The sequence below is a fragment of the Perissodus microlepis genome, chromosome 5 (genome assembly GCF_051167445.1).
Source record: "Perissodus microlepis isolate ML-2025 ecotype Zambia chromosome 5, ASM5116744v1, whole genome shotgun sequence".
In the NCBI taxonomy this organism is placed as follows: domain Eukaryota; kingdom Metazoa; phylum Chordata; class Actinopteri; order Cichliformes; family Cichlidae; genus Perissodus; species Perissodus microlepis.
In genome coordinates this window covers 11,648,569-11,669,624 of record NC_140465.1, presented here as the reverse complement: position 1 = coordinate 11,669,624, position 21,056 = coordinate 11,648,569, and the positions used below count along the sequence as shown (strand labels likewise).

Sequence of the window (21,056 nt, the reverse complement as noted above, 5' to 3'; positions counted from 1 at the left end):
GCTCCTGTTGGTGGACAAACACCCTATATGTGTGCGAGTGTGTGAATGTAAAGCCCTTTGTAGAGCCCCAAAAGGAGCTGTACAACGTTATAAGGCACTGTATAGAAGCAGACAATTCACCATTACAGGCGGCTTACTGGATTTTTCCGAAGTTGACTTATTGTTGGCATGAGCACCCAAGTATGGAATTACAAAGCTGATAAGCACTTTAACTCATTGAACTCTAGTCTTGTCCGTTTTTATACCTTGATAGGCAGGATACGTTTGGCCTCTCTGCTGTTGTATACTCTGCTGACTAGGCGTCAGAGTTGGATGTTTCCAGTTGCTAGTGACAATACCAATTCTCTGTATTTACTCTCTCTTCCTCTAAACAGAGAGAAAATATAGACATAAATGTTTCCTAACCTGAGAAAAAGAAAAAAAGAAAAGAAAAAAGCCATCTCACCACTCAAAGGATGTGCACATTTAATCATTTCCAAATGATAATGAGGAAACTGAACATTTTCTGAATCACATTGTAGGACTTTGGGAAAGACACTTACCCACCATTTATTATAATATTAAATATTTCAATGTTCATTAGATGGAGACTGATCATTGATGGAGATTTAAATATATAAATGCTTAAATATGATCGCCTAAATGAGAAACCAGTTGCGCTTCATCCTTGCACAACTCCGATGTTAGAATGAAAGCAAAGGTCAATTGGAAGTTCAGATTAGATTTTTCTCTATAATCTCTCCAGGGTGTGGGGCTGTCAGAGAAGAGGCAAGTGGACACCAGCTTTACCTATAATTAACAAAGCCACGCGAAAGTCAAGTACGGACACTATAATACCACTTGTGTGTTTGTATGTCTTCTTTAGCTTGGTAAATAGAAAGGAAGGCAATTAAAAGTTAAAAATAAAAAACTGAAACTTACTTGTTGACATTTCAGTTTCAAAAGGCTGGATGATGACGCGACGCCTTGCTGAAACCAATAATGCAAAGTTTTAACCACCCCAACACTTTGGGAATTTACTGCAAACGTGTTCATCTTTGTGGTTTGAATGGTACCGTGTATTTTTCAGACATTTGTCACTAATATCTTAGTAAAATAATTTCCCTATTGGCAAAATAAACCAAAAAAACAAAACAAACAGACTGATGGTTAGAAGTGGTCTCCTCTCATTTGAGCTAGTCCGAGCAAAGTTTCAGTTCTCTGAGTCACCCTTTGCTTACATTAAGCCCTTAATTGTTACCATGCCTTTCACAATCCCCATCAAACCAGACACACTTTTTTAATACCGAACTCAGCAGGTCCATTACCACGTATGTAAAAGATAAAACAGGAATTCTTTTAAACAATTTCAACCCAATTGACATCATGGAAAATGTTTTCGACTTTTTCATTTAAATGTTCCGTTTAAGACTATGGAAATGTCGACCAAACTAAAATCTGAATGAACACATATCTTACTTGTAGGGAAAAAACAGTGAACCAAGAAACAAAGTATTGTTTGCGTTTGTGGTATGAAATCCAAAAAGCAAACAAACAAACAAAAAAAAACAGTGTGTGAATGACAGAAATCACTAAAATCGAAGCTTTTCCGGTAAAATTTCCAGCAAGGCCAGCAGACCATTTCTCCTCTCCCAAAAATCACTTGAGGCTCAAAGTGCCAAGTCAAAAGTCAAACAATATGAAATGACTCTATTGCACTGTGACGTGGCTGCAAAAGCAACCCTCACATTTCTCTGTCTTTCTTTAACCCCCCCCCCACTGTTTTCCAGTGAAAGTTAAAACCATCACTTTTGCAAGTTAACATATCTTACATTATTATATCAACCTCTTTATTTTTAAATCAAAGTGTCAGTGTTCTATTTTAAATAAGTTGATAATTATGAAAGGTGTGTGCCCGTGCGGTATGTGACACATCAGTGCCAATACATCATGGGATATTTCTCAATTTCTTACACCTCTCCTACTCCTTCAAGCAGGCTTTCCAGTGCAGGTCAAAGAGCACAATGGGGCAGTAGTACTCTTGTGTTCATACTTATGATGACAAATGATCTATTAATGCAATTCCTAAAACAGAAAGCAAAGAAACTGAATTTGAAACCAACATGAAAAGTGCCCAAAATGAACTGTAAAAACCAACAAGAATGAGTGAAAGCATAAAGTAGAACAGAAACAGGTGCGGGCACACCAGCACAGAGGTCACTCCTTGTGAGTCAGTTCTCTGTCTGTGCTTTTTTCCCCTCTCTTTTGTTTTTATTTGTTAATGTAAAACTGTTCTGTTTGAAGAAAGCGTCCACAAGCCCACCTATCCCGTCCACTGTCTACTAGGTCTGCTGTGAGCAGTGGAAGATGGCAGCTTATTTTTTTTAGAGATTCTAAAGTTCAAACTGGTCATTCATGGATGCACCCAGAGTTTGTAACCAGCTCCTCCTTATTCGGCTTTGCGTTTAGTTTTGTTTTTTGTTTTTTGCCTGCAGTCAGATAAACACTTCCAAGTGGAAGCAAATCAGAATGGCATCAACTGCCACAGCTCAGTTATTCCTCCTATTCACGAATATCCTAGCAGTACCAAATCCTGGAACACCCTCAAGAAGCATGGTTACAGTTTAACCTCCTCCACTCTAGGCACAGTCATTAAGAAGTGCTGACACACAATGCGGTTTAGCACAGAGAGAAATACAACAGTCTCCCAGCAGTCCCTTCCACAGCCAAGGCAAGGACAGGGCATGGTATGATAGGGCGGGTGGAAGGAAAGGGGCTGTTGGGTGGTAGTGGGAGGCATGCCCTGGGTAGAGCTCTGGTTAGCCGACTGGCTAGGCTCAGCTAGCCGTGGCACGAGCCATCAGGTCCTCTAAAGCCTTGTCCTGATCGTTGTTGTGGACTAGCAGCACCTCTTTGATGGTATCCCGCTCAAATCCCATTTCACCAAATCTTGACATCAGCTCAAGAAACTGCAATGCCTAGGAAGAGTGAAAAATATGTTGAAATTTTTAGCCTCTCAGGCTAGAATTTGAGACATTTAAAAATGATCCACTGACAGTTTTTCCTCATCTTTTTGAGATGTATATTTGGTCGTACAAACCTTTTCTTCTGAGCACTGGTACATCTCTAAACATTCCTCCACTGCACTTTCATCAAAGCCACGTTCACACAGACGACCGTGGACAAACAGATAGTCCAGTACCTTGGACAGACAATAAGTAAATGTTTATTATGTGTGAAGTAAAACAAAAACTAATTCAAATACGCACATAAAAGACAACTTTAATAGCAATGTGGTACTAATAGGTTTTGTAAGGTTTTACAGTGAACCGAAATAACGTCACATTAAAGTTCTTACTCTGTAATTCCTGCTCTGTGAGCCTATCATCTCACATTACTGAGTCACAATTCTACCTCATTACTCACAAACTTCACCAGGTCAATGTAGATCACTTATACCAGTTATACCACATTTACTCATAATCATCTAACCATGGACAAACATTGTATCATTGTTTTAAGTATTTCATACTAGCTCTACACAACCTGATCTATTGCCTTAACTTTTCACAAAAAGAGTGAGTGCAGTGCAAAACATTCATTTTAATGCATGTGCACACTGACAAAAACATATAGACAAAACAAAGTGCTAAGCATCAGGCAGCAAATAGGTTATGAATCCAAATTTGTGCACGTTGGAGTAGGAGGGAGTCACACCTGCTCCACGTTCTGCCCTTGTCTTTGCATGGCCCGCAGGACGCCTTCATAAGAGTAGCCCATGCCCACAAGCGTCTCCACACACTGACGCTCACTGGGAGTCATGCTGAGGAGGGCTCCACCACACGGTAGACCAGCAGATCCTGACCCTGGAATGGCCTAATGGCGGTGGGGGCAAAAACATGAATATCAATACAGCTCAAAGAACTGTTTTTAACCATCCCTTGATATGCACTTTTAATATTTTTATGTATCAAACATGTCGAGTCTTCATGAAGGGGAATGTATGTTTTCTACTTGCACAGTCAGCCCGCACGCAGTGTATGGTTTTGGGACCAGAGACAAAACAAAGTTTGGGCATTTTTTAAATTTTTAATTCTGCAGTTTTGTTTTTTTTAATATGGCACAGAAGCATTGAAATTCTGTAACATGATAAGTTAACATCTAAAGTGCATGGTAGGCTATTTAATATGTAATGGATAAAATCCCTAAGGCACCTAAAGCGAAAAGAATTTCCCATAGAGCCATATTATTATTTTATTTTATTTTTTTAAAAAGGAAAAAATAGACTTCACCTTGCATAAAAATAAATAGGAGACTTGCATAGTTTCACTGTTGCAGAGTAGAGCTCTGCAGCATGCTCACAACACTTGTGTACGCTCTTGCCTGGTTAACCAAGTTTCATTATTATAGTGGAAGTTGCAGCTGAAGTGTTCAATGTCTACACTGAATTATACTCACAGGCTTTGGTGTACCACTCTTGGTGTGGCTGGCTAGCTCAGGAGCAACAATAACCTGGGCCTTGGGCATGGTTGGTGGGCTGCCATTGGGCAGGTTCTTTCGGGGAGCAGGAACGGTGGTGGGGAGAGGAGTGTACCTCAGTGGTTCTGGGTCACCAGAATCAGAGAGCTTGGGGAAAGTCAGAGAGCGAATGTTACAAGGGCGATCGTCTGTGTCAAATGCTGCTCTTCCAGGATGCCCAACTCTGTCCATGTCTAGCAAGGCAACCAACCCGTTGGGTTTGTGGGCAAAGCCTGGTTTGGATGAGAGGCTGGTGTTGATGCTGGGTGGGGATGGGCTGTTTCCACGTGATGTTGGCCCTAGCTGAGAAATCTCTGGTGGGGAAACAGAAGGAGGATGCTGAGGCTGAGGTTGAGCTTGAGGTTGAGGCTGACTCTGGAGGATGTTTCTCAGTTCCTCCTTATCATCTAAAGTTTTGAGTTCCAGCTTGTCAAAGGGATCTTCTTCCCGCTCAAAATCAGCTAAATTGAGGCTGTGTAGCTGAGGAGTGCTGGGTTGGGTGTTCCGGTGGTCAAAGCTTGGAGCAGGCAGTGGAGTAAGGATGGCATTATGGCTCAGCCCTGCAAGAACAGGGTTCAGCGCTGGTGGTGGAAGGTCCTGGTCCTCTGCAGCAGACTGGGGTTTCTTCCCTCCACCACCATCAACCTCCTGGGCCTTGGCCAAACGCTTCCTGCTCTCTGCCTCCTGCTTGGCTGCAGCCTCTTCTGCTCTGGCTTCTGCCGCTCTGGCCTCAGCCAGTTCTGCCCCCCAGCGCACACTACGTTTCTCGAGAGAAAAGTCATACTGTGGAAAAGAAGAATGATAGGTGTTAAGGGGTGAACAGGACACAAAGTAAAAGAGAAAATATTTACTGTATTAAATTGAGAATAACAGTAACACAAATGATTTCCTCGTATCTCATCTTCAACTACCACAAATGATGTGCAGAGCTGCATTTATGCCACAGCTAACATCTGTGGGAAAAAACCCCACCTTTGTGTCCGCCAATGCAGAGCCAAAGTCTGGCAGAGAGAAACCAACAGGCAGACCCACTTTGGCTGGACAACGGAATTTATCATTTATCTTGAAGGGAACATCATCAAGATAGCTGATGGGTCCTGTGCACATTAAAAAACAAGGAGAAAGTAAGTATACTTTACAGAAAGCACACTGCAGATAAAGGCACCAACAGAGCTAACAGTAAGACAACAAAGTACTAAAAATAAGTCCTTGCCATTGTTGTATGCATCTGAGCCAGACTTCCTTGCAGCCATTTAGAGTCTGAAAACAGAAATAAGCACGCTGGTTAGTGGTCAGTGAGAGTACTGTGACTTTTTAAAATTTTTTAGTGATAAAAGAGAGCAAAGGGTTATAAGCTATAGGCTAGCATATTTTAAAATGTTGTGCCACTATGAAACCAGCACAAAGTAGACTTCCACAGCCTTTCTTCCACCAGTTTGCCAACAGATGTAAAATTTTGTCTAATATGGGATATTTGCACTAAAGTATGTTGTTTTGAGAAATGCCTATTTGACATGTCTAATTAAAGCACAAGAGAAATAACATGCCTTCATATTGTAGTGCAAATCCTTTTAAATTGGAAATAGCTTAATTTGCCTTTGTGCATTATGTTGCCCAGTCTCTTCAAGTTATATAATCCTGTTATTTGGTAATGCTGTGCAACAGTGCCTGACATTATGAACACAGACGTTACTGTTTTCAAATCTGCGAAACAGAGAACTTTGATCTGTGTGCTGGTGTGCAGACCAGCTTCCAGCAGAAAATATTTTGAAGCCGATTTAATTAACTTTGAAGTGCTCTGTGTTTTTAAAAGAAAGAGCATTTCAGATTTCCTCAGGCTAAAGTGGACACAAACACTGTATCACTTGGTTTACTGACACACTAGGATAATTTACCTGGCACTTCCTGAATAAATGAAAATGAACACCCAACTCTATAGATGTTTACATGTTTTAGTTCCGTGTCACTTCCAAACAACTGAGACAAATCAATCATGATCACAAGACATCTCGTGTTTGGGGTGCATCTATTTTATCAGATGTCTTAAGTACGAAGACGTTAGCTTAGTAGCGCCACAATAATTGGTAGGGTGTAGTAGTTGGTGATAACGTTATATAACAAAACACCGAGTCAATTGGTCCTCTATCTACTTTCACAAATGATCTTATAACGATTTCCTTCTGGCTCTGGCATAATGTTTCTGCTTCAAACCACGATTAGAGTTAAAACATATTAGATATTATAAATCACACGATTATAGTCATTTATAATATCGCAGACAGCGGTGGCTGACTCATTAAGGTAAATAAGTTTGAGTAACTTAACTGCGAAGTTAAAACGAGAACGAAAGCACCGCGATAATAGTCGAAAACACATTTTCAGACAGCGATGAGTTAAACCAGACTATTGCAATAGTCCCATCTTACACGTATGTGTCATAAAATATTCCCCCAAGTACGATATATTCGTAAACTACTGGCACTAAAGTTATGATAGCCTTAGCTTCAAGCTAAGCCAGTCTACACTCTTAGGGTACTTCCAGCTCAGCGCACTAACAGTTTCACAGTGACGGTGATAGTTAAACAAGCCAGCGTCGGGTATAGCAGTAGTTTACTTGACATTTTAGGACTCTAAAAGCCAAATTATTTAACTCGCTGACAGTCACCACTAGATAGTGGCTAACTATCTTGGTGGAATGTCATTAAACCTTCTTTCGGCGGCTCCCTTATTTACACGGGGTCGCCACGACGGAAGATCCGCATATTTTGATTTGGCAGACACTAGATGCCCTTTCTGACGCATCCCTTTTAGGATGCATGTCTCCACCTCGACTCGAACCATATAACCGTCGGACGTTAGGCGAATATGTAAACCACTATTCATGCTAATAAGCTTAGCTTCGCCAGTGGCCTGTTTGTTATGTGGCCGGACAGGACAGGCTGCTGCCTGTGCTGCCACCGCCCCTGACATTAAACCGAGCTCACAAAAAAGAACATGCCGCTCTCACCAGTATCTGCTCCGTCTTGTTCTTTCAAAATCCAAACGACGCTTTATAACGCTGCCACTCCAATTTAAGCTAGTCTCCGATTCGCTTTTATTTATACTGAAACCTCTTTCCTGCTTCAGCGTAGGTCGCCATCTTGATTTGTCAACCTCCCCTCCACTGGTTCCTGTCTGACGTCACTCGGATGCACGGCACAACGGCAGGCACGCGAACACAAAATCTGTTGATTTAAACTACACAAAATGAGTATTTTAATAAACAGTCACAGCCAGGTTATAGAATAACAATGTTGAGTGGTTGCTATATTATCGCAATGCTTATTTGACGTATGGCTATGGAAAGATTAAATATCAATTTAAGTCAGGGCTGGACTGGGACAAAAAAATCGGCCCGGGCATTTTGACTAGAGACCGGCCCACCAGGTATTATAGGAAAAGCCATAAAGCCTTTGAATGAAAACAAAGGCTGTTGTGACAGTGATGTACACTGTCTTGTGTATGTAGAGGTGGCCCCATGATCGGAAGGTCGGGGGTTCGATTCCCCTGAACAGCTACCCTGAGGTACCCCTGAGCAAGGTACCGTCCCTACACACTTCTCCCTGGGCGCCCAATGGCTGCCCACTGCTTCACTGAATGAATGGGTTAAATGCAGAGAGGAATTTCCCCACGGGGATCAATAAAGTACACTTTCAAGTACAAGCTAGACATTTTAAATGAGAATAAGAAAGAAAAGTATTTCTTTGTGCCCCCTTTCCCTGTTACTGCCCTACCTGGCTCCCTGGCAAAACTTTGCTAGACCCGCTCCTGCACAGTTACCAGCTGTAAGCTACGTAGAAAAGGATCCTGGTGTTATTTGTCTCTCAGAAACAGTTCATAACTTCCCTTCAACTCATTCATGTCACCTAAAAGGTAAACCTGTTTCTCCATCACCTGTTCAGCAATGAAGGTTCAGTAAGGACATCTCCTGGTTTCATCTTCATGTTTCCCTCTCACCACATATCCAAACCAATATCAGGACCAGCAGCTTTACAGCTGTGGCACCAGCAAGCATCAGCTGACACTAGAAATTAATATTAAATAAATTCTAACAACAGCTGATCAAGCTTAAAGGTGCTGCTGTTGTGTAGCGCGACATCCGCTGGTTTCTTCTTATTGGCACAAAGTGGGAGATAAACAAACAAGAGAGAAAAGCCAATCAGCTGATCATTGATCAGTTTCATGATTGAAGTAGCAACAGGAGAGGGAGGGGAGAGAATGAGCGAAGGAGAGGCAGCTGTGCAGCTTAACGACAGAATAACTCCAGCTTTGTGTCTTTTTCCATTCTAGCTGAAGTACAGGACAAACTACGTTCCTTTTCAGCTCAATAAGAAACGCGTAATATTTTCTCTCAATACGGGACATTCCGTTTATTACAGGACGGTTGGCAACTCTACTAACTAACCTTATAAATAAAATAAAGTTCACTATCAGTAACATCATAGCACCCACCCAGCTTTTTATTATTTTTCCTACCGATGAAGACCTCCACCATGGTCATTCCTACTATGCCAATGAAAATCAAGTAATAGATAAGCTTTTAAAAGATATTAGATGTTTTTTCCAAAATCATCTAATATAGAAATATCCATTTTTTTTAAATAATATAATTTTACTTTTGTTATTATTATTATTATTAGTAGTATTAGTATTTACAATGGGTCCATTATAAAAAAAGAAAAAAGAATTAAAACACAGTCTGAACAATGAGCTACCAGAACTTATTCTGTAATTTTACACATTTATGTCTTACAATTTAAGTCCAAAGTGTCGTGCTGACTGGTTTTGTTTGCTACAGCAGCACTATTTTTATCATGTACAAAATTGAGATATACTGTTCAAACTGCACTTCTTTTCTTATATTGATATATTCCAGATATTAAATGTACAATTAAACCTCTTTGCACTGACTGAAAGGGTGATTTCACTGCTCCTTCTCACTTAAGATCAAAGTAGGAGTCATATGGCCCACAATGTACAGTAAGTGACATCTGTGTTGTAGATGCTCTGAGAATTGCCAGTGAAGGAAATTGATTGAAAAAAAAAACATTAATTGTGATCTCGTCAATATATACACCCCAACTAACCAAATACTTTATATGACATCCTTATAAGTAATAATATATGGGGATATAGTTAAGGACAGGAAGTAGACGTAGGTTTAATGAAAATTACAATAATGTCAATAATGTCTCAGATCTAATATTAATGCCCGTATGTATGTATGTGTGAGGATTTCACGCTGCAGATATTTAGTATTAAGAAAGAGAGCGAGAGGGAGGGAGCTTAGATAAATAATGTAACCAACTTACTTAAAAATAATAACATATTATTAAAATATGTTTTACAAATATGTATTTTTGGAATCTAAAACATAAAAATGTCACGCGAACGAACATGTAAAATAACATCGAGTGCGCGCACGTCACGTTCAGATACGCGCTTTACGTTCTGCAGACACGCGCAATGATAGCCGGAAGCATAGATGGGAGGAAAATAAAAATCGATTAAATCCACTGTAATTCGCGAGTATAAACCTCTCACTTATTGTCCTTTTAGCGACCGCGGGCTCGAAATTTTCAGTCTTTTACACTGTAACTGTGCCGGAGAGACGACAAAGAGCAGAAAATCTGCTCTATTTGAACGAAGTTGCTCGGTAGGGGTTTAGCTGACGTGTGGAGAAGTTGAGACTGCCAGAGAGCAGATAAACAAACATAAACAAGCAGAGATCAGCTGGGCGCCTGTCCGAACCGAACCAGCAGCACGGAGAGATGGCAGGGAGAGCCAGAGTCCTGTTTTAAAGCCAAGAATGATCCGCAGGAGACCGTGACTTAGACTGATATTTGCTCCATGTCAACTGTCAACACTGGCACACAAAGAATTTCGGAAACACAACACGAGGAGCAGCCATAGGCTTTAGCAGGAAAAAAAATCCACTGCTATTGTCACTGTCTCTTTGTCAAGGCACAACCAGGTTAGCATGGACAGCCAATGAGTTTATCCTGCAGGGCTCAGCTGTAAGGAAGCGAACACAGTGCAAGGAGACAGAGGTAAACACTTTCTGTTAACTTTGCTTTTTTCCCCCACTATAATGGGCCTGCGAGCCAAACCACTGACATAATCAGGCTTTGCAGGCCACAAATCCTGAATGTTTATGAGCTGTTTTTGTGTGTGCGTGTTTTTTTTGTTTTTTTTTACATGTAGGGTTTAATTTTACAGCGTTTTGCTTTTCCTATCGTTTTTGTTAGAAAGACTCCTGTTAATGAAAGCAAAGCTAAGACACTGCAGCTGTTTTCTGAGTCAAACTGGTCATGATATTAAAAATGCATGAAAAGTGAGTAGAGTCCTGACAGTGTCATTAAACTCGTAATATTTCTGTCCACTCCACAATTCTTGCTTCCTCTCACTGATCTGTGCGGCTAACTGGTGTCAAGAAGTGTGGAAAAGAACATGGCCCACCAGTCAACCCCTAGTTCCCAGAAGGCCCTCATGATGGAGCTGAAGTCTCTGCAAGAGCAGCCAGTGGAAGGCTTCCGCATCACTCTGGTGGAGGAGTCTGACCTCTACAACTGGGAAGTGGCCATCTTTGGCCCCCCGAATACCCTGTATGAGGGAGGCTACTTCAAGGTGGGACAATCACTTCCAGTGCACATGTTATGTGAAGTCATGCTTACTTAAAGAGTTCATACGAAGCTATTCATTAGCAAAAAAACCACATACAATAAATATGTTTAGGGACCAAATATATTATCGGCTAGAATTTCTTTGTAATAAAATATATGTCAGGGCTTGCTACAACTCTCAAGACAGCTTTGTAGTTTAGCCTCCTTCTAAAATCTGTACAAACTCAAACTTTCAAACTAGATCTTTTTCACTTCTTGAAGCTGTAATTGAAACGTGGTTTGCCTCTAATGGGCGAGGAATTTTTAGGCTTTATATTATATTTTATTCATTTTCAGTCGTTCTGTCCTGTCCTGTCCTTCTCCTTGGCCAGCCCTCACCCAGCCCTCACCCACCTCACTGTAAGATGGTTGTGCTTGCTATTTTTAGCTACGAGACTGATATAAATGGCACCTCAGTACAGAGAGAGAAGGGACATGATTAGATTCATTATATTTTTTTCTTTAAATATGTTGCATATTCGGTGAAACATTTAGAAAATGTAGCATAAAGAGCACCTGCTTTCAGCTTGGTGCTACGCAGATGATGCTATAGCCTAGTGGGAATGGAAGGATAAGACAGAGCAGGTATTGCTGTAGTATACTCTTTTAACTGGCATGTCTTTAGCCACAAAAATTTGAGGAACATCAGCACTAACAAATGTCAGGATTAGATGCCACAAGTAAGAGTGAACTCTGGGCTGGTTTTCCAGTCTATGTAATAGCTAGCAAACAGGAAATGTGGACTTCCCTTTTGAAAGGGACATGTATACTACTCGTTTGTTGAATACTTTGGCAGCCAGTGCCTAATGACATTAATAAATGACTTGTTTAGTCTTGTAAATGCCCGACTGGTGGGTGGTGCAGATGACCTTCATTTAATGAAAAACTGGTGAAAGTGAATTGTAGTACGATTCAGGTGTTTCAGTGTAACTTTGTTTTTACTGCGTGGTTCCTGCAGCCTACACCATACACAATCATGCTTTTGTACAGGGATGAGATATTTTGGGATATCTTCAGTGTCCCCTGTAATTATACTGAGAGTAAAGTGAAAGGTGTTTGGATTTAAAGTCAAGCAACAGCTTTCAATCATTCCCCAGAATTCTCTGTGTTGTGTTGATTGCCCTCACTTTAAGGTATACAAAAGTAATTTTAGGATAGACTATGTGATGCAGACAGGAAAATAAAGAAAACCCAGAAATCCAGACGAGCTCAAAGTGATAAAAAGAGAAAGATGCCCATGAAGGCAACTACATGTTAGACTTTACTGTTACTTTGACACCAATCTGTTAACTTGTGTTTGCACATTTAAAAAGAAATGTTGCTTCAGTGACTGATACTAAGCAGTGGAACTCATGCCTGTGTGTCATGACGTCTACGTGTTTAATGTCACACAGTTGCAGTAATTTAGTAACTAGCTGTGGAGTAATGATAGTCCTATCAGACGGGCAAGCAGTTCAGCGAGAGTTAGGGCGGAGTTACACACACCCAAGCCTACCATCCTTTTTCTCTGATAATACTTTGGAAAGAAAGAGCCAGAAGCACCTGATGTTGTGTCACAGTGAAATTAATTAGGAACTGATGACAATATAGGGCGATTCACAGTCTAATTGTTGGTATGGCTGGATGTGTAACTATTTCTCTGATGTGATGTGGTTTAAAATATGACGGTAAAGGAAGCAACTTTGTGGCTGACTGAAACCCCGTGTCCAAAAAGAAGTTAGGATGCTTTTTAAAATGTAAATAAAAACAGGAACTTAAAGGGTTTCAGCTGCTAAACTTTGTATATTTTTTTTTCATAATGCCCCAAATGCCAGTTTAACACCCTTCTAAAAGTTAGGCTGTGGTGTTACAATAACATAACTTTGGCGTTTGACCTGCTTAAATAAGCAAGACCTTTCATATGTATTGCTCCAATACGCATAGAATATGAATATTTTACATGTTTTCACAAGAGTCTGGTAGCACCTGAGTACAATAGTACTGCTTTCATAGGAATTAATAGCAGTCAGGTGCTACTGATGAAATGCTTTTTATTAACTGATCATCGGAAAGTATGGCCATCTCTATAAAATTAAGATTTCTTTGCAGTTTGCAGATCTGATGCATTCAGGAGTGGATAGCCCAGCAAATTCACCCCAGGTCAGACTGTGCAATGCTCAAACATGAAACCCAAGAACTACATCTCAGATTCTACAGACTTCAGTTAACATGTTAAATGTTAATGTTCATGACAGCACAATTAGAATAATACTGAACAAGTATGTCTTTTTTTGGAAGGGTTGTCAGGCAAAAGCCTCTTCTTTCTAAAAAGAAATTGGAAGTTTGGAAAGCTGCATCATAGGTCAATGTCCTCTGAATAGATGAGACCAAGTTGACACGTGTGGCCATAATGAACAGCACCATGTCTGCAGAAAAGCACACATGTGATACCAACTGTAAAGAACGGCGGTGGAGTAGTGGTGATTTGAGCTGGCTTTACAGCCACAGAACCTGAGCAGCTGGGCACCTTGCAGACATGGAGTTGGCTGTGAGCTTCTCTGTATACAAACATGTTCTAGAGTTAAATGTGAGGCCTTCTGCCTGACAATGGGACATTGATCCCAAGCACAGCAACAAATCTGTAACACAATGGATGAAAAACAAAAGGACCGAGGTCTTGCAATGCCATCGCAAATGAACTTGGGCAACGATGCAAAGAGTGGGCCATAATTTTTTAAATATATTTTTTATTTACTTTATATGTGTGTATGAATTGTCCCCATCGCAACTTAAATCTACTGTCAACATCTACTTAATGTAGCTTTTTGATTCCTTTGTCCTACTTTTTGGTGAAAATTGATAATTATAATTTATTATTGCACAAATAAAAATACACACATGTGCAGTTTAATTGGATAGTGGGTTTTTTTTCACATTCCAGATGGTTTCTCCTTGAAGTTAAGACCCCAGTGATCTTAAATGGCTGAAGCTTAGTTACAAGTAACTGAAGTCAGACTTCTGTTTGTTCTTTCAGGCTCACATCAAGTTCCCAGTTGACTACCCATACTCCCCACCAACCTTTCGCTTCCTCACCAAGATGTGGCACCCCAACATCTATGAGGTTTGTCCTGAAGGATCTTAATGCTTTCGTGTTTGCAGTTTGGCATTTATTTCCTTTTTAAAATGGATTTGTTTAAAGACGCTGCCGTGTTTGTGTTTTCCTGACAAATGTTCCTTTATGTATTTTGGTCTTCAGAATGGAGATGTGTGCATCTCGATCTTACACCCCCCTGTTGACGATCCTCAGAGTGGGGAGCTGCCCTCTGAAAGGTGGAACCCCACCCAGAATGTCAGGTAATTTCTTAGCAAACCTTCTGGTCCAAGTTCACCTTCAGTAATTTTACACCTTTAGGCCTGTTGATAAGTCTTGGGGGTGTCTTGCATGTACAAGCATGAAAAGAATTGTTTAGAGCATACTGTAACATCGGTGGGAGCTGTGTGAAGCCTGACATACTACCTCAAGTGATGTCAGTTTACAGTTGTTTTAATACTGCATGTTTGAACATGAAGAATTCAGCGATGGGGACAAGTTAGACAGGCATGAACCCACTAGACCCCTCAGTTTCTGATTTCTGCGAAAAACTAGCAGATCGAGTCTAAAAATGCTGCTGCTAGGAACAGCTAGCTGTGGTTCGGTTTCCTTTTGGCTAAATTAGACATTTTTTGTGACACAAAAATTGGATCTAGGTCTTATTTAATTTTCATAAATGAAATTAAGAATTGGATATAATTATCTTCTACCATTTCTTTGTTCTGTATTCTATCTGTAGCGGTAGACACCACTGTAGGGTAGGTTTCTGAATTTCTCCTAAATTTAGCATATCAGCATGAAACACAGAGTTGCATTGAAGTGCTGAGTCTGTGTTTGAAAACTTGAGCAGATTGGGTGTAGAATGTAATTGAGCCACGAGGGGAAAGAGGTGAGGTAACACCTCAGCTTCTGAGGTTTCAAAAAGCTCGTGTAGAGGTTTTCTTTCATATGACGACGACGACGACATCTGATATTACACTGTCCTCATTTCCACTCTGTGTGTGTGTGTGTGTGTGTGTGTGTGTGTGTGTGTGTGTGTGCGTGTGCGTACGTGCTGATAATCAGGACCATCCTGCTTAGTGTGATCTCTCTGCTCAACGAGCCAAACACCTTCTCCCCAGCCAATGTGGATGCCTCAGTTATGTTTCGCAAATGGAGGGACAGCAAAGGCAAGGACAAGGAGTATGCAGAGATTATCAGGTACAAATGAACACACTCTTACCAGTGTGTGTAGTTACTTTGAAGAAATGTATTTTATGCAACATGGAGAAAAAAAAAAGAATACACCTCCTCCACGTTTGCTCACAGGAAGCAAGTGATGTCAACAGCAGCAGAGGCGGAGCGCGACGGCGTCAAAGTGCCCACCACGCTGGCCGAGTACTGCATCCAGACCCGGGTTCCTTCTCAGGACCGCAGTTCAGACCTTCTCTATGACGACCTCTACGACGACGACATGGAAGAGGAGGACGAGGAGGAGGACGAGAGCGAGATGGAGTCTGTAGGTGAAGCCGGGGGAATCGGCACCGTGGAGGACTGCGGCACGTCCACCAGATGTTACGACAACCAGGACGACTCTGGCAACGAAGACTCATGATGATCTGGATGATAACTTCTTCCTGCCAACTCCACCACCCTTCTTCTTTTTTTCTGTGTGTGTGTGTATGTGTATATGTGTGCACATGTATATTTGCACATACAATGGGGTCAAAAGTCTACTGCCAAAAAAAAAAAAATCTTTCATCATTTATTAAACTAATACAAGCGTTGGGTCAAATGCAATTTCTTTGATGCTGTTACGTAACTTTTCAGCAAAACGTTGTAGGTACTGTTCTCGCTGAAAGCAGAATTTGACGTTTCCACCGTTTGCCTTAATTACAGCTCGCACTCTGTGTGGCAACAAATGTTTTATTACTCCAGCACTGTTTGAGAGTGTCCTGAAGGTGTTTATTGATTTGAAAACATGTTTCACATTTTTAAAATGTGCCACGGAAGAGTTTGAGGGTCTGGCCTTTTCCTCATTACCATAAACCACAAAGATGGCGTGCTTCTGCAGACTTGAACATTAGAGTGTTTCTTTATTGTTAGCATGTGTTCAATCGCATCCAAGTCACAAAGTAGATTATGCCTCGCTGTATTACAATCTCATTTAGACAGTTGTTCATATTACCTTACTTTAAGTTATTTGGTTGTGGTTAAGTTTAGCCTTCAGCCATTAAATTTCAGTGTTGTCTTGCTAAACCAGTCATTTTGTTTTAGAAAGAGTAGGTTGTTAAAGTCACACCTTGGTTTTAGGAAAATCAGTTTAGCCAACAGCAGCAATGACATAATAAATATTACGGTGTAGTAGGTGTACACATATATTTGAATCCTACTAGATACACGGTAAAACAAAATCTTCCAGTATATCAATATTTCCTGCTGCACATCTCCTAAAGCTAAAAGAACTCTTTGATTTTGAATATCATCCTGTAAGTAAGCAAATTGTCTTAGCTTTGATAAATGATGAAAACAAGTAGTCCTTGTGGTGGTCTCTTGAACTCCACTGTCACTGGCCAGCCCCATGACGGATTGTTTGGTTTTGGGTTGGAAGAAAAGTTGGATCTATCCACTGTGTCTGTCCTTGTTGCTGTTTTTATGTGTTTATTTGACCGACACATTCTTCACTTGTATTTTCTCAGAAGGCTCACACAGGCTGGTTAATGGACACTTACCCCTTTGGCTCATTAACCAGTCGATGAGCTGGCCGGCTCGTCACGTCACAGTCATTCATTCTGCCCCCCCCAGCAGAATATCTCTGTCCAAAACGCTTGCCGTTCGACTTTGATGCAATCAACCTAAACGTGCAAACGCAGGCTCTGGCGTTCCACCTTCTTGGATACACCTTCAGTAGTACCCTCATTTTCTGGCAAAGCAGCGTTATTTCATTAAGGGTGTGGGGGGGGGAAGAGTGTTCTCGTATCGCCTCCTGCACCTCTCTCTGCCTCGTAAACCTCAGGGCCTCAACAGACTTTCACTGAGAGAGAAAAAGCAAAGAGAATCTTAAGACACACCTGCTCCTCACCTCCGCCTCCTTTTCTTTATATCTCACTTGGTCTCATTAGAGGGCTAAGATTGCTCTGAAAGTTTCCGATCCCTCTTCAAGCATTTACACATCACTGAATGTTACTGTTAGTGCAGACTGGGGTCTGTTAAGTCATTCTGTTTTCGGTAGGGTAAAGAAAATCAAAATGCATCTCTTTCTCCCCAATGCAATGCTCGCATTACGTTGCGATAGATGTGAAAATCTTCTCTTTTTTTGTGCCCTGTGACTCCCAATTGATGCTTCAATGCAACTTAGTGAAAACTGGATGTTGTTACTGTGCTACACCACATCCAGAGTCTTGTTTATCGACAGGGACAAAGATCAACATGCAGCTTAGATACACATTTGCATTTGAATGAATACGACACTGATTGCCTGTTATCCCCGTGTGTGTATATTTACATTTACTATTCATATTGACTATGATGTCAGGGTTTTCCTTTGTTTCAGTAGTCCAGTTGATGAACCATTCAGTTTGTGGGCACTTTGTTCAAGTGCTGTTTCTGGAGGCGTGAATCATCTGAGGATTTGACTGATTTAAGAAAAAAGAAAAAAAACACACATTTTGAGTATTAAGCTTTTGAACACACTGAACAGTATCATTGTGCCGCATCGAGTAAACCATGCATTTTGAGCTATGTTTTAAGAACCTGTTGTTCATTGAACACAGTGGAGCACTGGGGTTGTGACTCCAATGGATGGATTTTATGCCAAGGAAAACAAGTCCAGCCCCACATTCATTCATTTTAAAGACTATGGACGAATGGATGCATGTAATGGATTTAATGCAGAGTGAGTAGACTCTTAGAGACATATCTTTTTGGATTTTAATGTGAAGCCAAAGGAGTGAAGTATTGTCTCCTGGCCTTGTGCTTTGGAGGTTTGCAAAGACTGGATTCTGTTGAGAACGGCGACAAACAAAATTCACTCCTAAAAGACTTTGAATGGATTTGATACCAAGCCACGAGAGGAGGTGGAAATATGATGGAGATTCTGGACTTCTTCTTGTTGTGATCACCATTTTTGCCCATCACCACGTAGAAAGAAGTAAGCTCAGTAGTAAACAATGGAAAGTACAAATCTCACGTGTGTCTGCTAAAGAGAGAGCTGAACATTTTGGGAAATGCATACTTTCTGATGCTGAGGATTGATATGAGAACGTCTAAATTTTGGATTGTAATCAAAGGTTATTAATTATTACTTTTGTTTATTTAACAAAACATCTTTAAGAAATGTAAAAATGAACTGTTATATCAATCTTCTAGTCTCAGTCTCAGCACAAAAAACAAATAACTGCATTTCCTAAAATGTCACGAATGCTTTAAAGCCAGGTTTTTGCCTTTCACCCAAAATTTAGAAATCTGAATTCACATTAGAGAAATAAATAGATCTAGTGTAGCCCTTTTGGTAGCAATTTGATGATCAATTTAATCAGCTTCAGTATTAGAACTCTCCACTTCTTCAATAAAACGTATGCCTTCTTTTTATCCTGAGGGGAGGTGGAGAAATGCTAAGAAGGCCACGGACTATTAATGCTAAAGATGAAGAAACAAAAAAAAGAGAGAAAAGATTAAATAAAATGAGTCACAATCCATAATTTTAACATGTTATTCCACACACAGTTGCATAGAAAACTGAATGAAATCATTTACTTTGTTTATTCTCTGTGTGTGAGTGTGAATCACAAGCGTGTATTTTCTAAAGTGTGGGTGGACACAGTGAGGTCATCCTGAGACATTCGCATGGTCCCACACTCTGCTGATTGAGCTGTCCACAGTGGTACCACAGTCTGTCCACACCTAATGATGTTTATGCTGTCCTTGTCGGTTTCATCTTATTTCATTTTTTTCCCATCATTTTGTTTGTGAGGATGCAAATGTCACTCAGTTTATATTGTTAAAAAAAAAGAAAAAAAGAACATGACCTTGTTGGGTTGTTTGCAATATGGCTCAGATATCTGTTGCTGCTAAGCCCACATGTCATGAAAAATGGACAACACAGCAAGTTTGATTTTGGACTAAAATTAGGAGTGATATGCAAATGGATAGTAATGGTGGTTCAGTTTGAAAATCATAAGAAATAAAACAGTATGTCATCAAAGCCTATTGAAAGGATTTTCACCTTATTTGAGCCACTGACCCTTGATTACTCTCAAACTAAGTAAATGATACTAGTCAATTTTTGAGTGTTGAGCTATACAGGATTTCTGCCTTGCTTGACATCAATGTATAATAATCAGATTGGTAAAAATGGATTACATTCTCATTAGTAACATGTAGTTCCAACATACATTTGCAATAAGGTTTGTGGTGTACCCACAGTCACAAGGATATAGTTTTTAGGAAGATGTGTTACTGTAGGATTTCTCTTTTCCCTTCTTTTGTTTACAATAATAGATATCTCAAGGGATTTTCATAGTAACGTAAAGATCCTCCACTTTTAGAGAGAGAAAACCCAAACAAAGTGGGGAAGAAAAACTTCACAGGATGAGATCTCCAGCAGAACCAGGCTCAGGGAAGGGCAGACATCTGCTTTGACTGTTTGTGTATGAGGTGAAATGGGGGGGGGAGATAGTGAGAGACCAAAGTCAAAAACAAGGACTAAACAAACTGAGAAAGTGGAGGTCCCCTTCTCATGATGGGAACTCTCCCATTAGTCTGAGGCTAAAACAGTATTACTAAGGGACAGTTCGGATCATTTGACCCAGTCCTCTACAAACGTTATCGAAAAGGGAAGTTTTAAGCCTCATCTTAAAAATACAGAGGGTGTCTCTACTCTCTGTCTCCTGAATCCAAACTGGGAGCTGGTTCCACAGGAGAGGAGCCTGAGAGTTGAACACTTGGCCTCCCATTCTAGTTTTAGAAACTCTACGAACCACAAGTATGCCTGCAGTCGAGCCTGCTCATTCCAGACTTTGTACCCAAGGATATGGATTAAAAAATCTTCAAGGATTTTAAACTCTTGATATCTTTCTTATATCACCCGTTCAGTGCCTGGGTTTTCCCAATTTATATGTGTAAAGAAGTAAGTCTAGAGACAAAGCTGGTGAGGGCCATCACTATGGCTAAGGTGACAAAGATACTAAAACAACTGCTAGATGACTGTGCCACTGGGTGGCTGGAATTCACCCTGACTTCCTCAAGGTTCATGATGTTTTGCGGCTTTGTTGGTTGAATCTCTTCTGCAAAGTTTTTATGTTAGTCTGGAGCAGTGACTCTGGATTAGCAGACTGGGGCGGTGATACAGAGATTCCTGTAACTATTCTTGTAACTGTGTGTGCTACAGTTACATGGGAATCACACTTTTCAGCTCACCTGGAAAGGTCTTGCCAGTGTACTGAGGCGGCGGGTCCCTCTGTTAGAGTGGACTTGGAGAGGGCATAAAACTGCGTCCTTTGGGGTGTCCGGGTGCTTAGGGAGAATGGTGCACCTGGCTCATTGTCATATTCAGTCCCTGTACAACCATCACAAAAGCATGGCTCATATTGCCAGTAGTAACACTCTTCCCAAGAGCGTCTGCACCTGGAGCTGTTGAAGGAATTGAATTATCTTGGCTCTTCTTCACGAGTGAGGAGTGGAGTGGAAGATAAATATGGTTTTGCGGTGTTGGTAGTCATGAGGGTCTTATACTGGAAAGTGAAGCTGTCAATTTACCAGTCTATCTATCTACAGCCATGAGCTCCTGCTAGTGACCAAAAGAATAAGAT

General features: G+C 40.7%; 2 protein-coding genes across 3 annotated transcripts; one reads left to right on the top strand and one right to left on the bottom strand.

Annotated features, from left to right (window-relative positions):
- Window positions 1-448: 448 nt before the first annotated feature.
- Window positions 449-7,677, bottom strand: ubap1 (ubiquitin associated protein 1). Its single transcript, XM_084927861.1, has 7 exons — window positions 7,505-7,677; window positions 5,711-5,757; window positions 5,470-5,594; window positions 4,438-5,280; window positions 3,697-3,855; window positions 3,080-3,181; window positions 449-2,957 (listed from the first exon to the last, which is right to left on the bottom strand). Exons 2-7 carry the CDS (start codon window positions 5,748-5,750, stop codon window positions 2,817-2,819), a joined length of 1,410 nt encoding a protein of 469 aa, XP_084783987.1. The 5' UTR covers window positions 5,751-5,757; window positions 7,505-7,677; the 3' UTR covers window positions 449-2,816.
- Window positions 7,678-9,971: 2,294 nt separating this feature from the next.
- On the top strand, window positions 9,972-19,450 carry ube2r2 (ubiquitin-conjugating enzyme E2R 2). Of its 2 annotated transcripts, none has more exons than XM_084927855.1 (6): window positions 9,972-10,586; window positions 10,974-11,163; window positions 14,212-14,298; window positions 14,434-14,531; window positions 15,334-15,468; window positions 15,577-19,450. In XM_084927855.1, exons 2-6 carry the CDS (start codon window positions 10,987-10,989, stop codon window positions 15,860-15,862), a joined length of 783 nt encoding a protein of 260 aa, XP_084783981.1. In that variant the 5' UTR covers window positions 9,972-10,586; window positions 10,974-10,986; the 3' UTR covers window positions 15,863-19,450. The 2 variants fall into 2 exon arrangements, with proteins under 2 accessions (XP_084783981.1, XP_084783980.1); XM_084927854.1 differs by having other exon boundaries at window positions 9,973-10,586; window positions 10,971-11,163.
- Window positions 19,451-21,056: the final 1,606 nt, after the last annotated feature.

What these genes read in the sequence shown, in the direction of transcription:
- ubap1 (XM_084927861.1), bottom strand. Translation starts at nt 5,750, where the DNA reads ATGGCTGCAAGGAAGTCTGGCTCAGATGCATACAACAATG. An exon ending in CTCAGATGCATACAACAATG is followed by an intron (nt 5,595 to 5,710) that starts GCAAGGACTTAT and finishes TAATGTGCACAG; the next exon opens with GACCCATCAGCTATCTTGAT. An exon ending in AGAGTGGTACACCAAAGCCT is followed by an intron (nt 3,856 to 4,437) that starts GTGAGTATAATT and finishes CACCGCCATTAG; the next exon opens with GCCATTCCAGGGTCAGGATC.
- ube2r2 (XM_084927855.1), top strand. Translation starts at nt 10,987, where the DNA reads ATGGCCCACCAGTCAACCCCTAGTTCCCAGAAGGCCCTCATGATGGAG. An exon ending in AACCCCACCCAGAATGTCAG is followed by an intron (nt 14,532 to 15,333) that starts GTAATTTCTTAG and finishes GCTGATAATCAG; the next exon opens with GACCATCCTGCTTAGTGTGA. An exon ending in GAGTATGCAGAGATTATCAG is followed by an intron (nt 15,469 to 15,576) that starts GTACAAATGAAC and finishes GTTTGCTCACAG; the next exon opens with GAAGCAAGTGATGTCAACAG.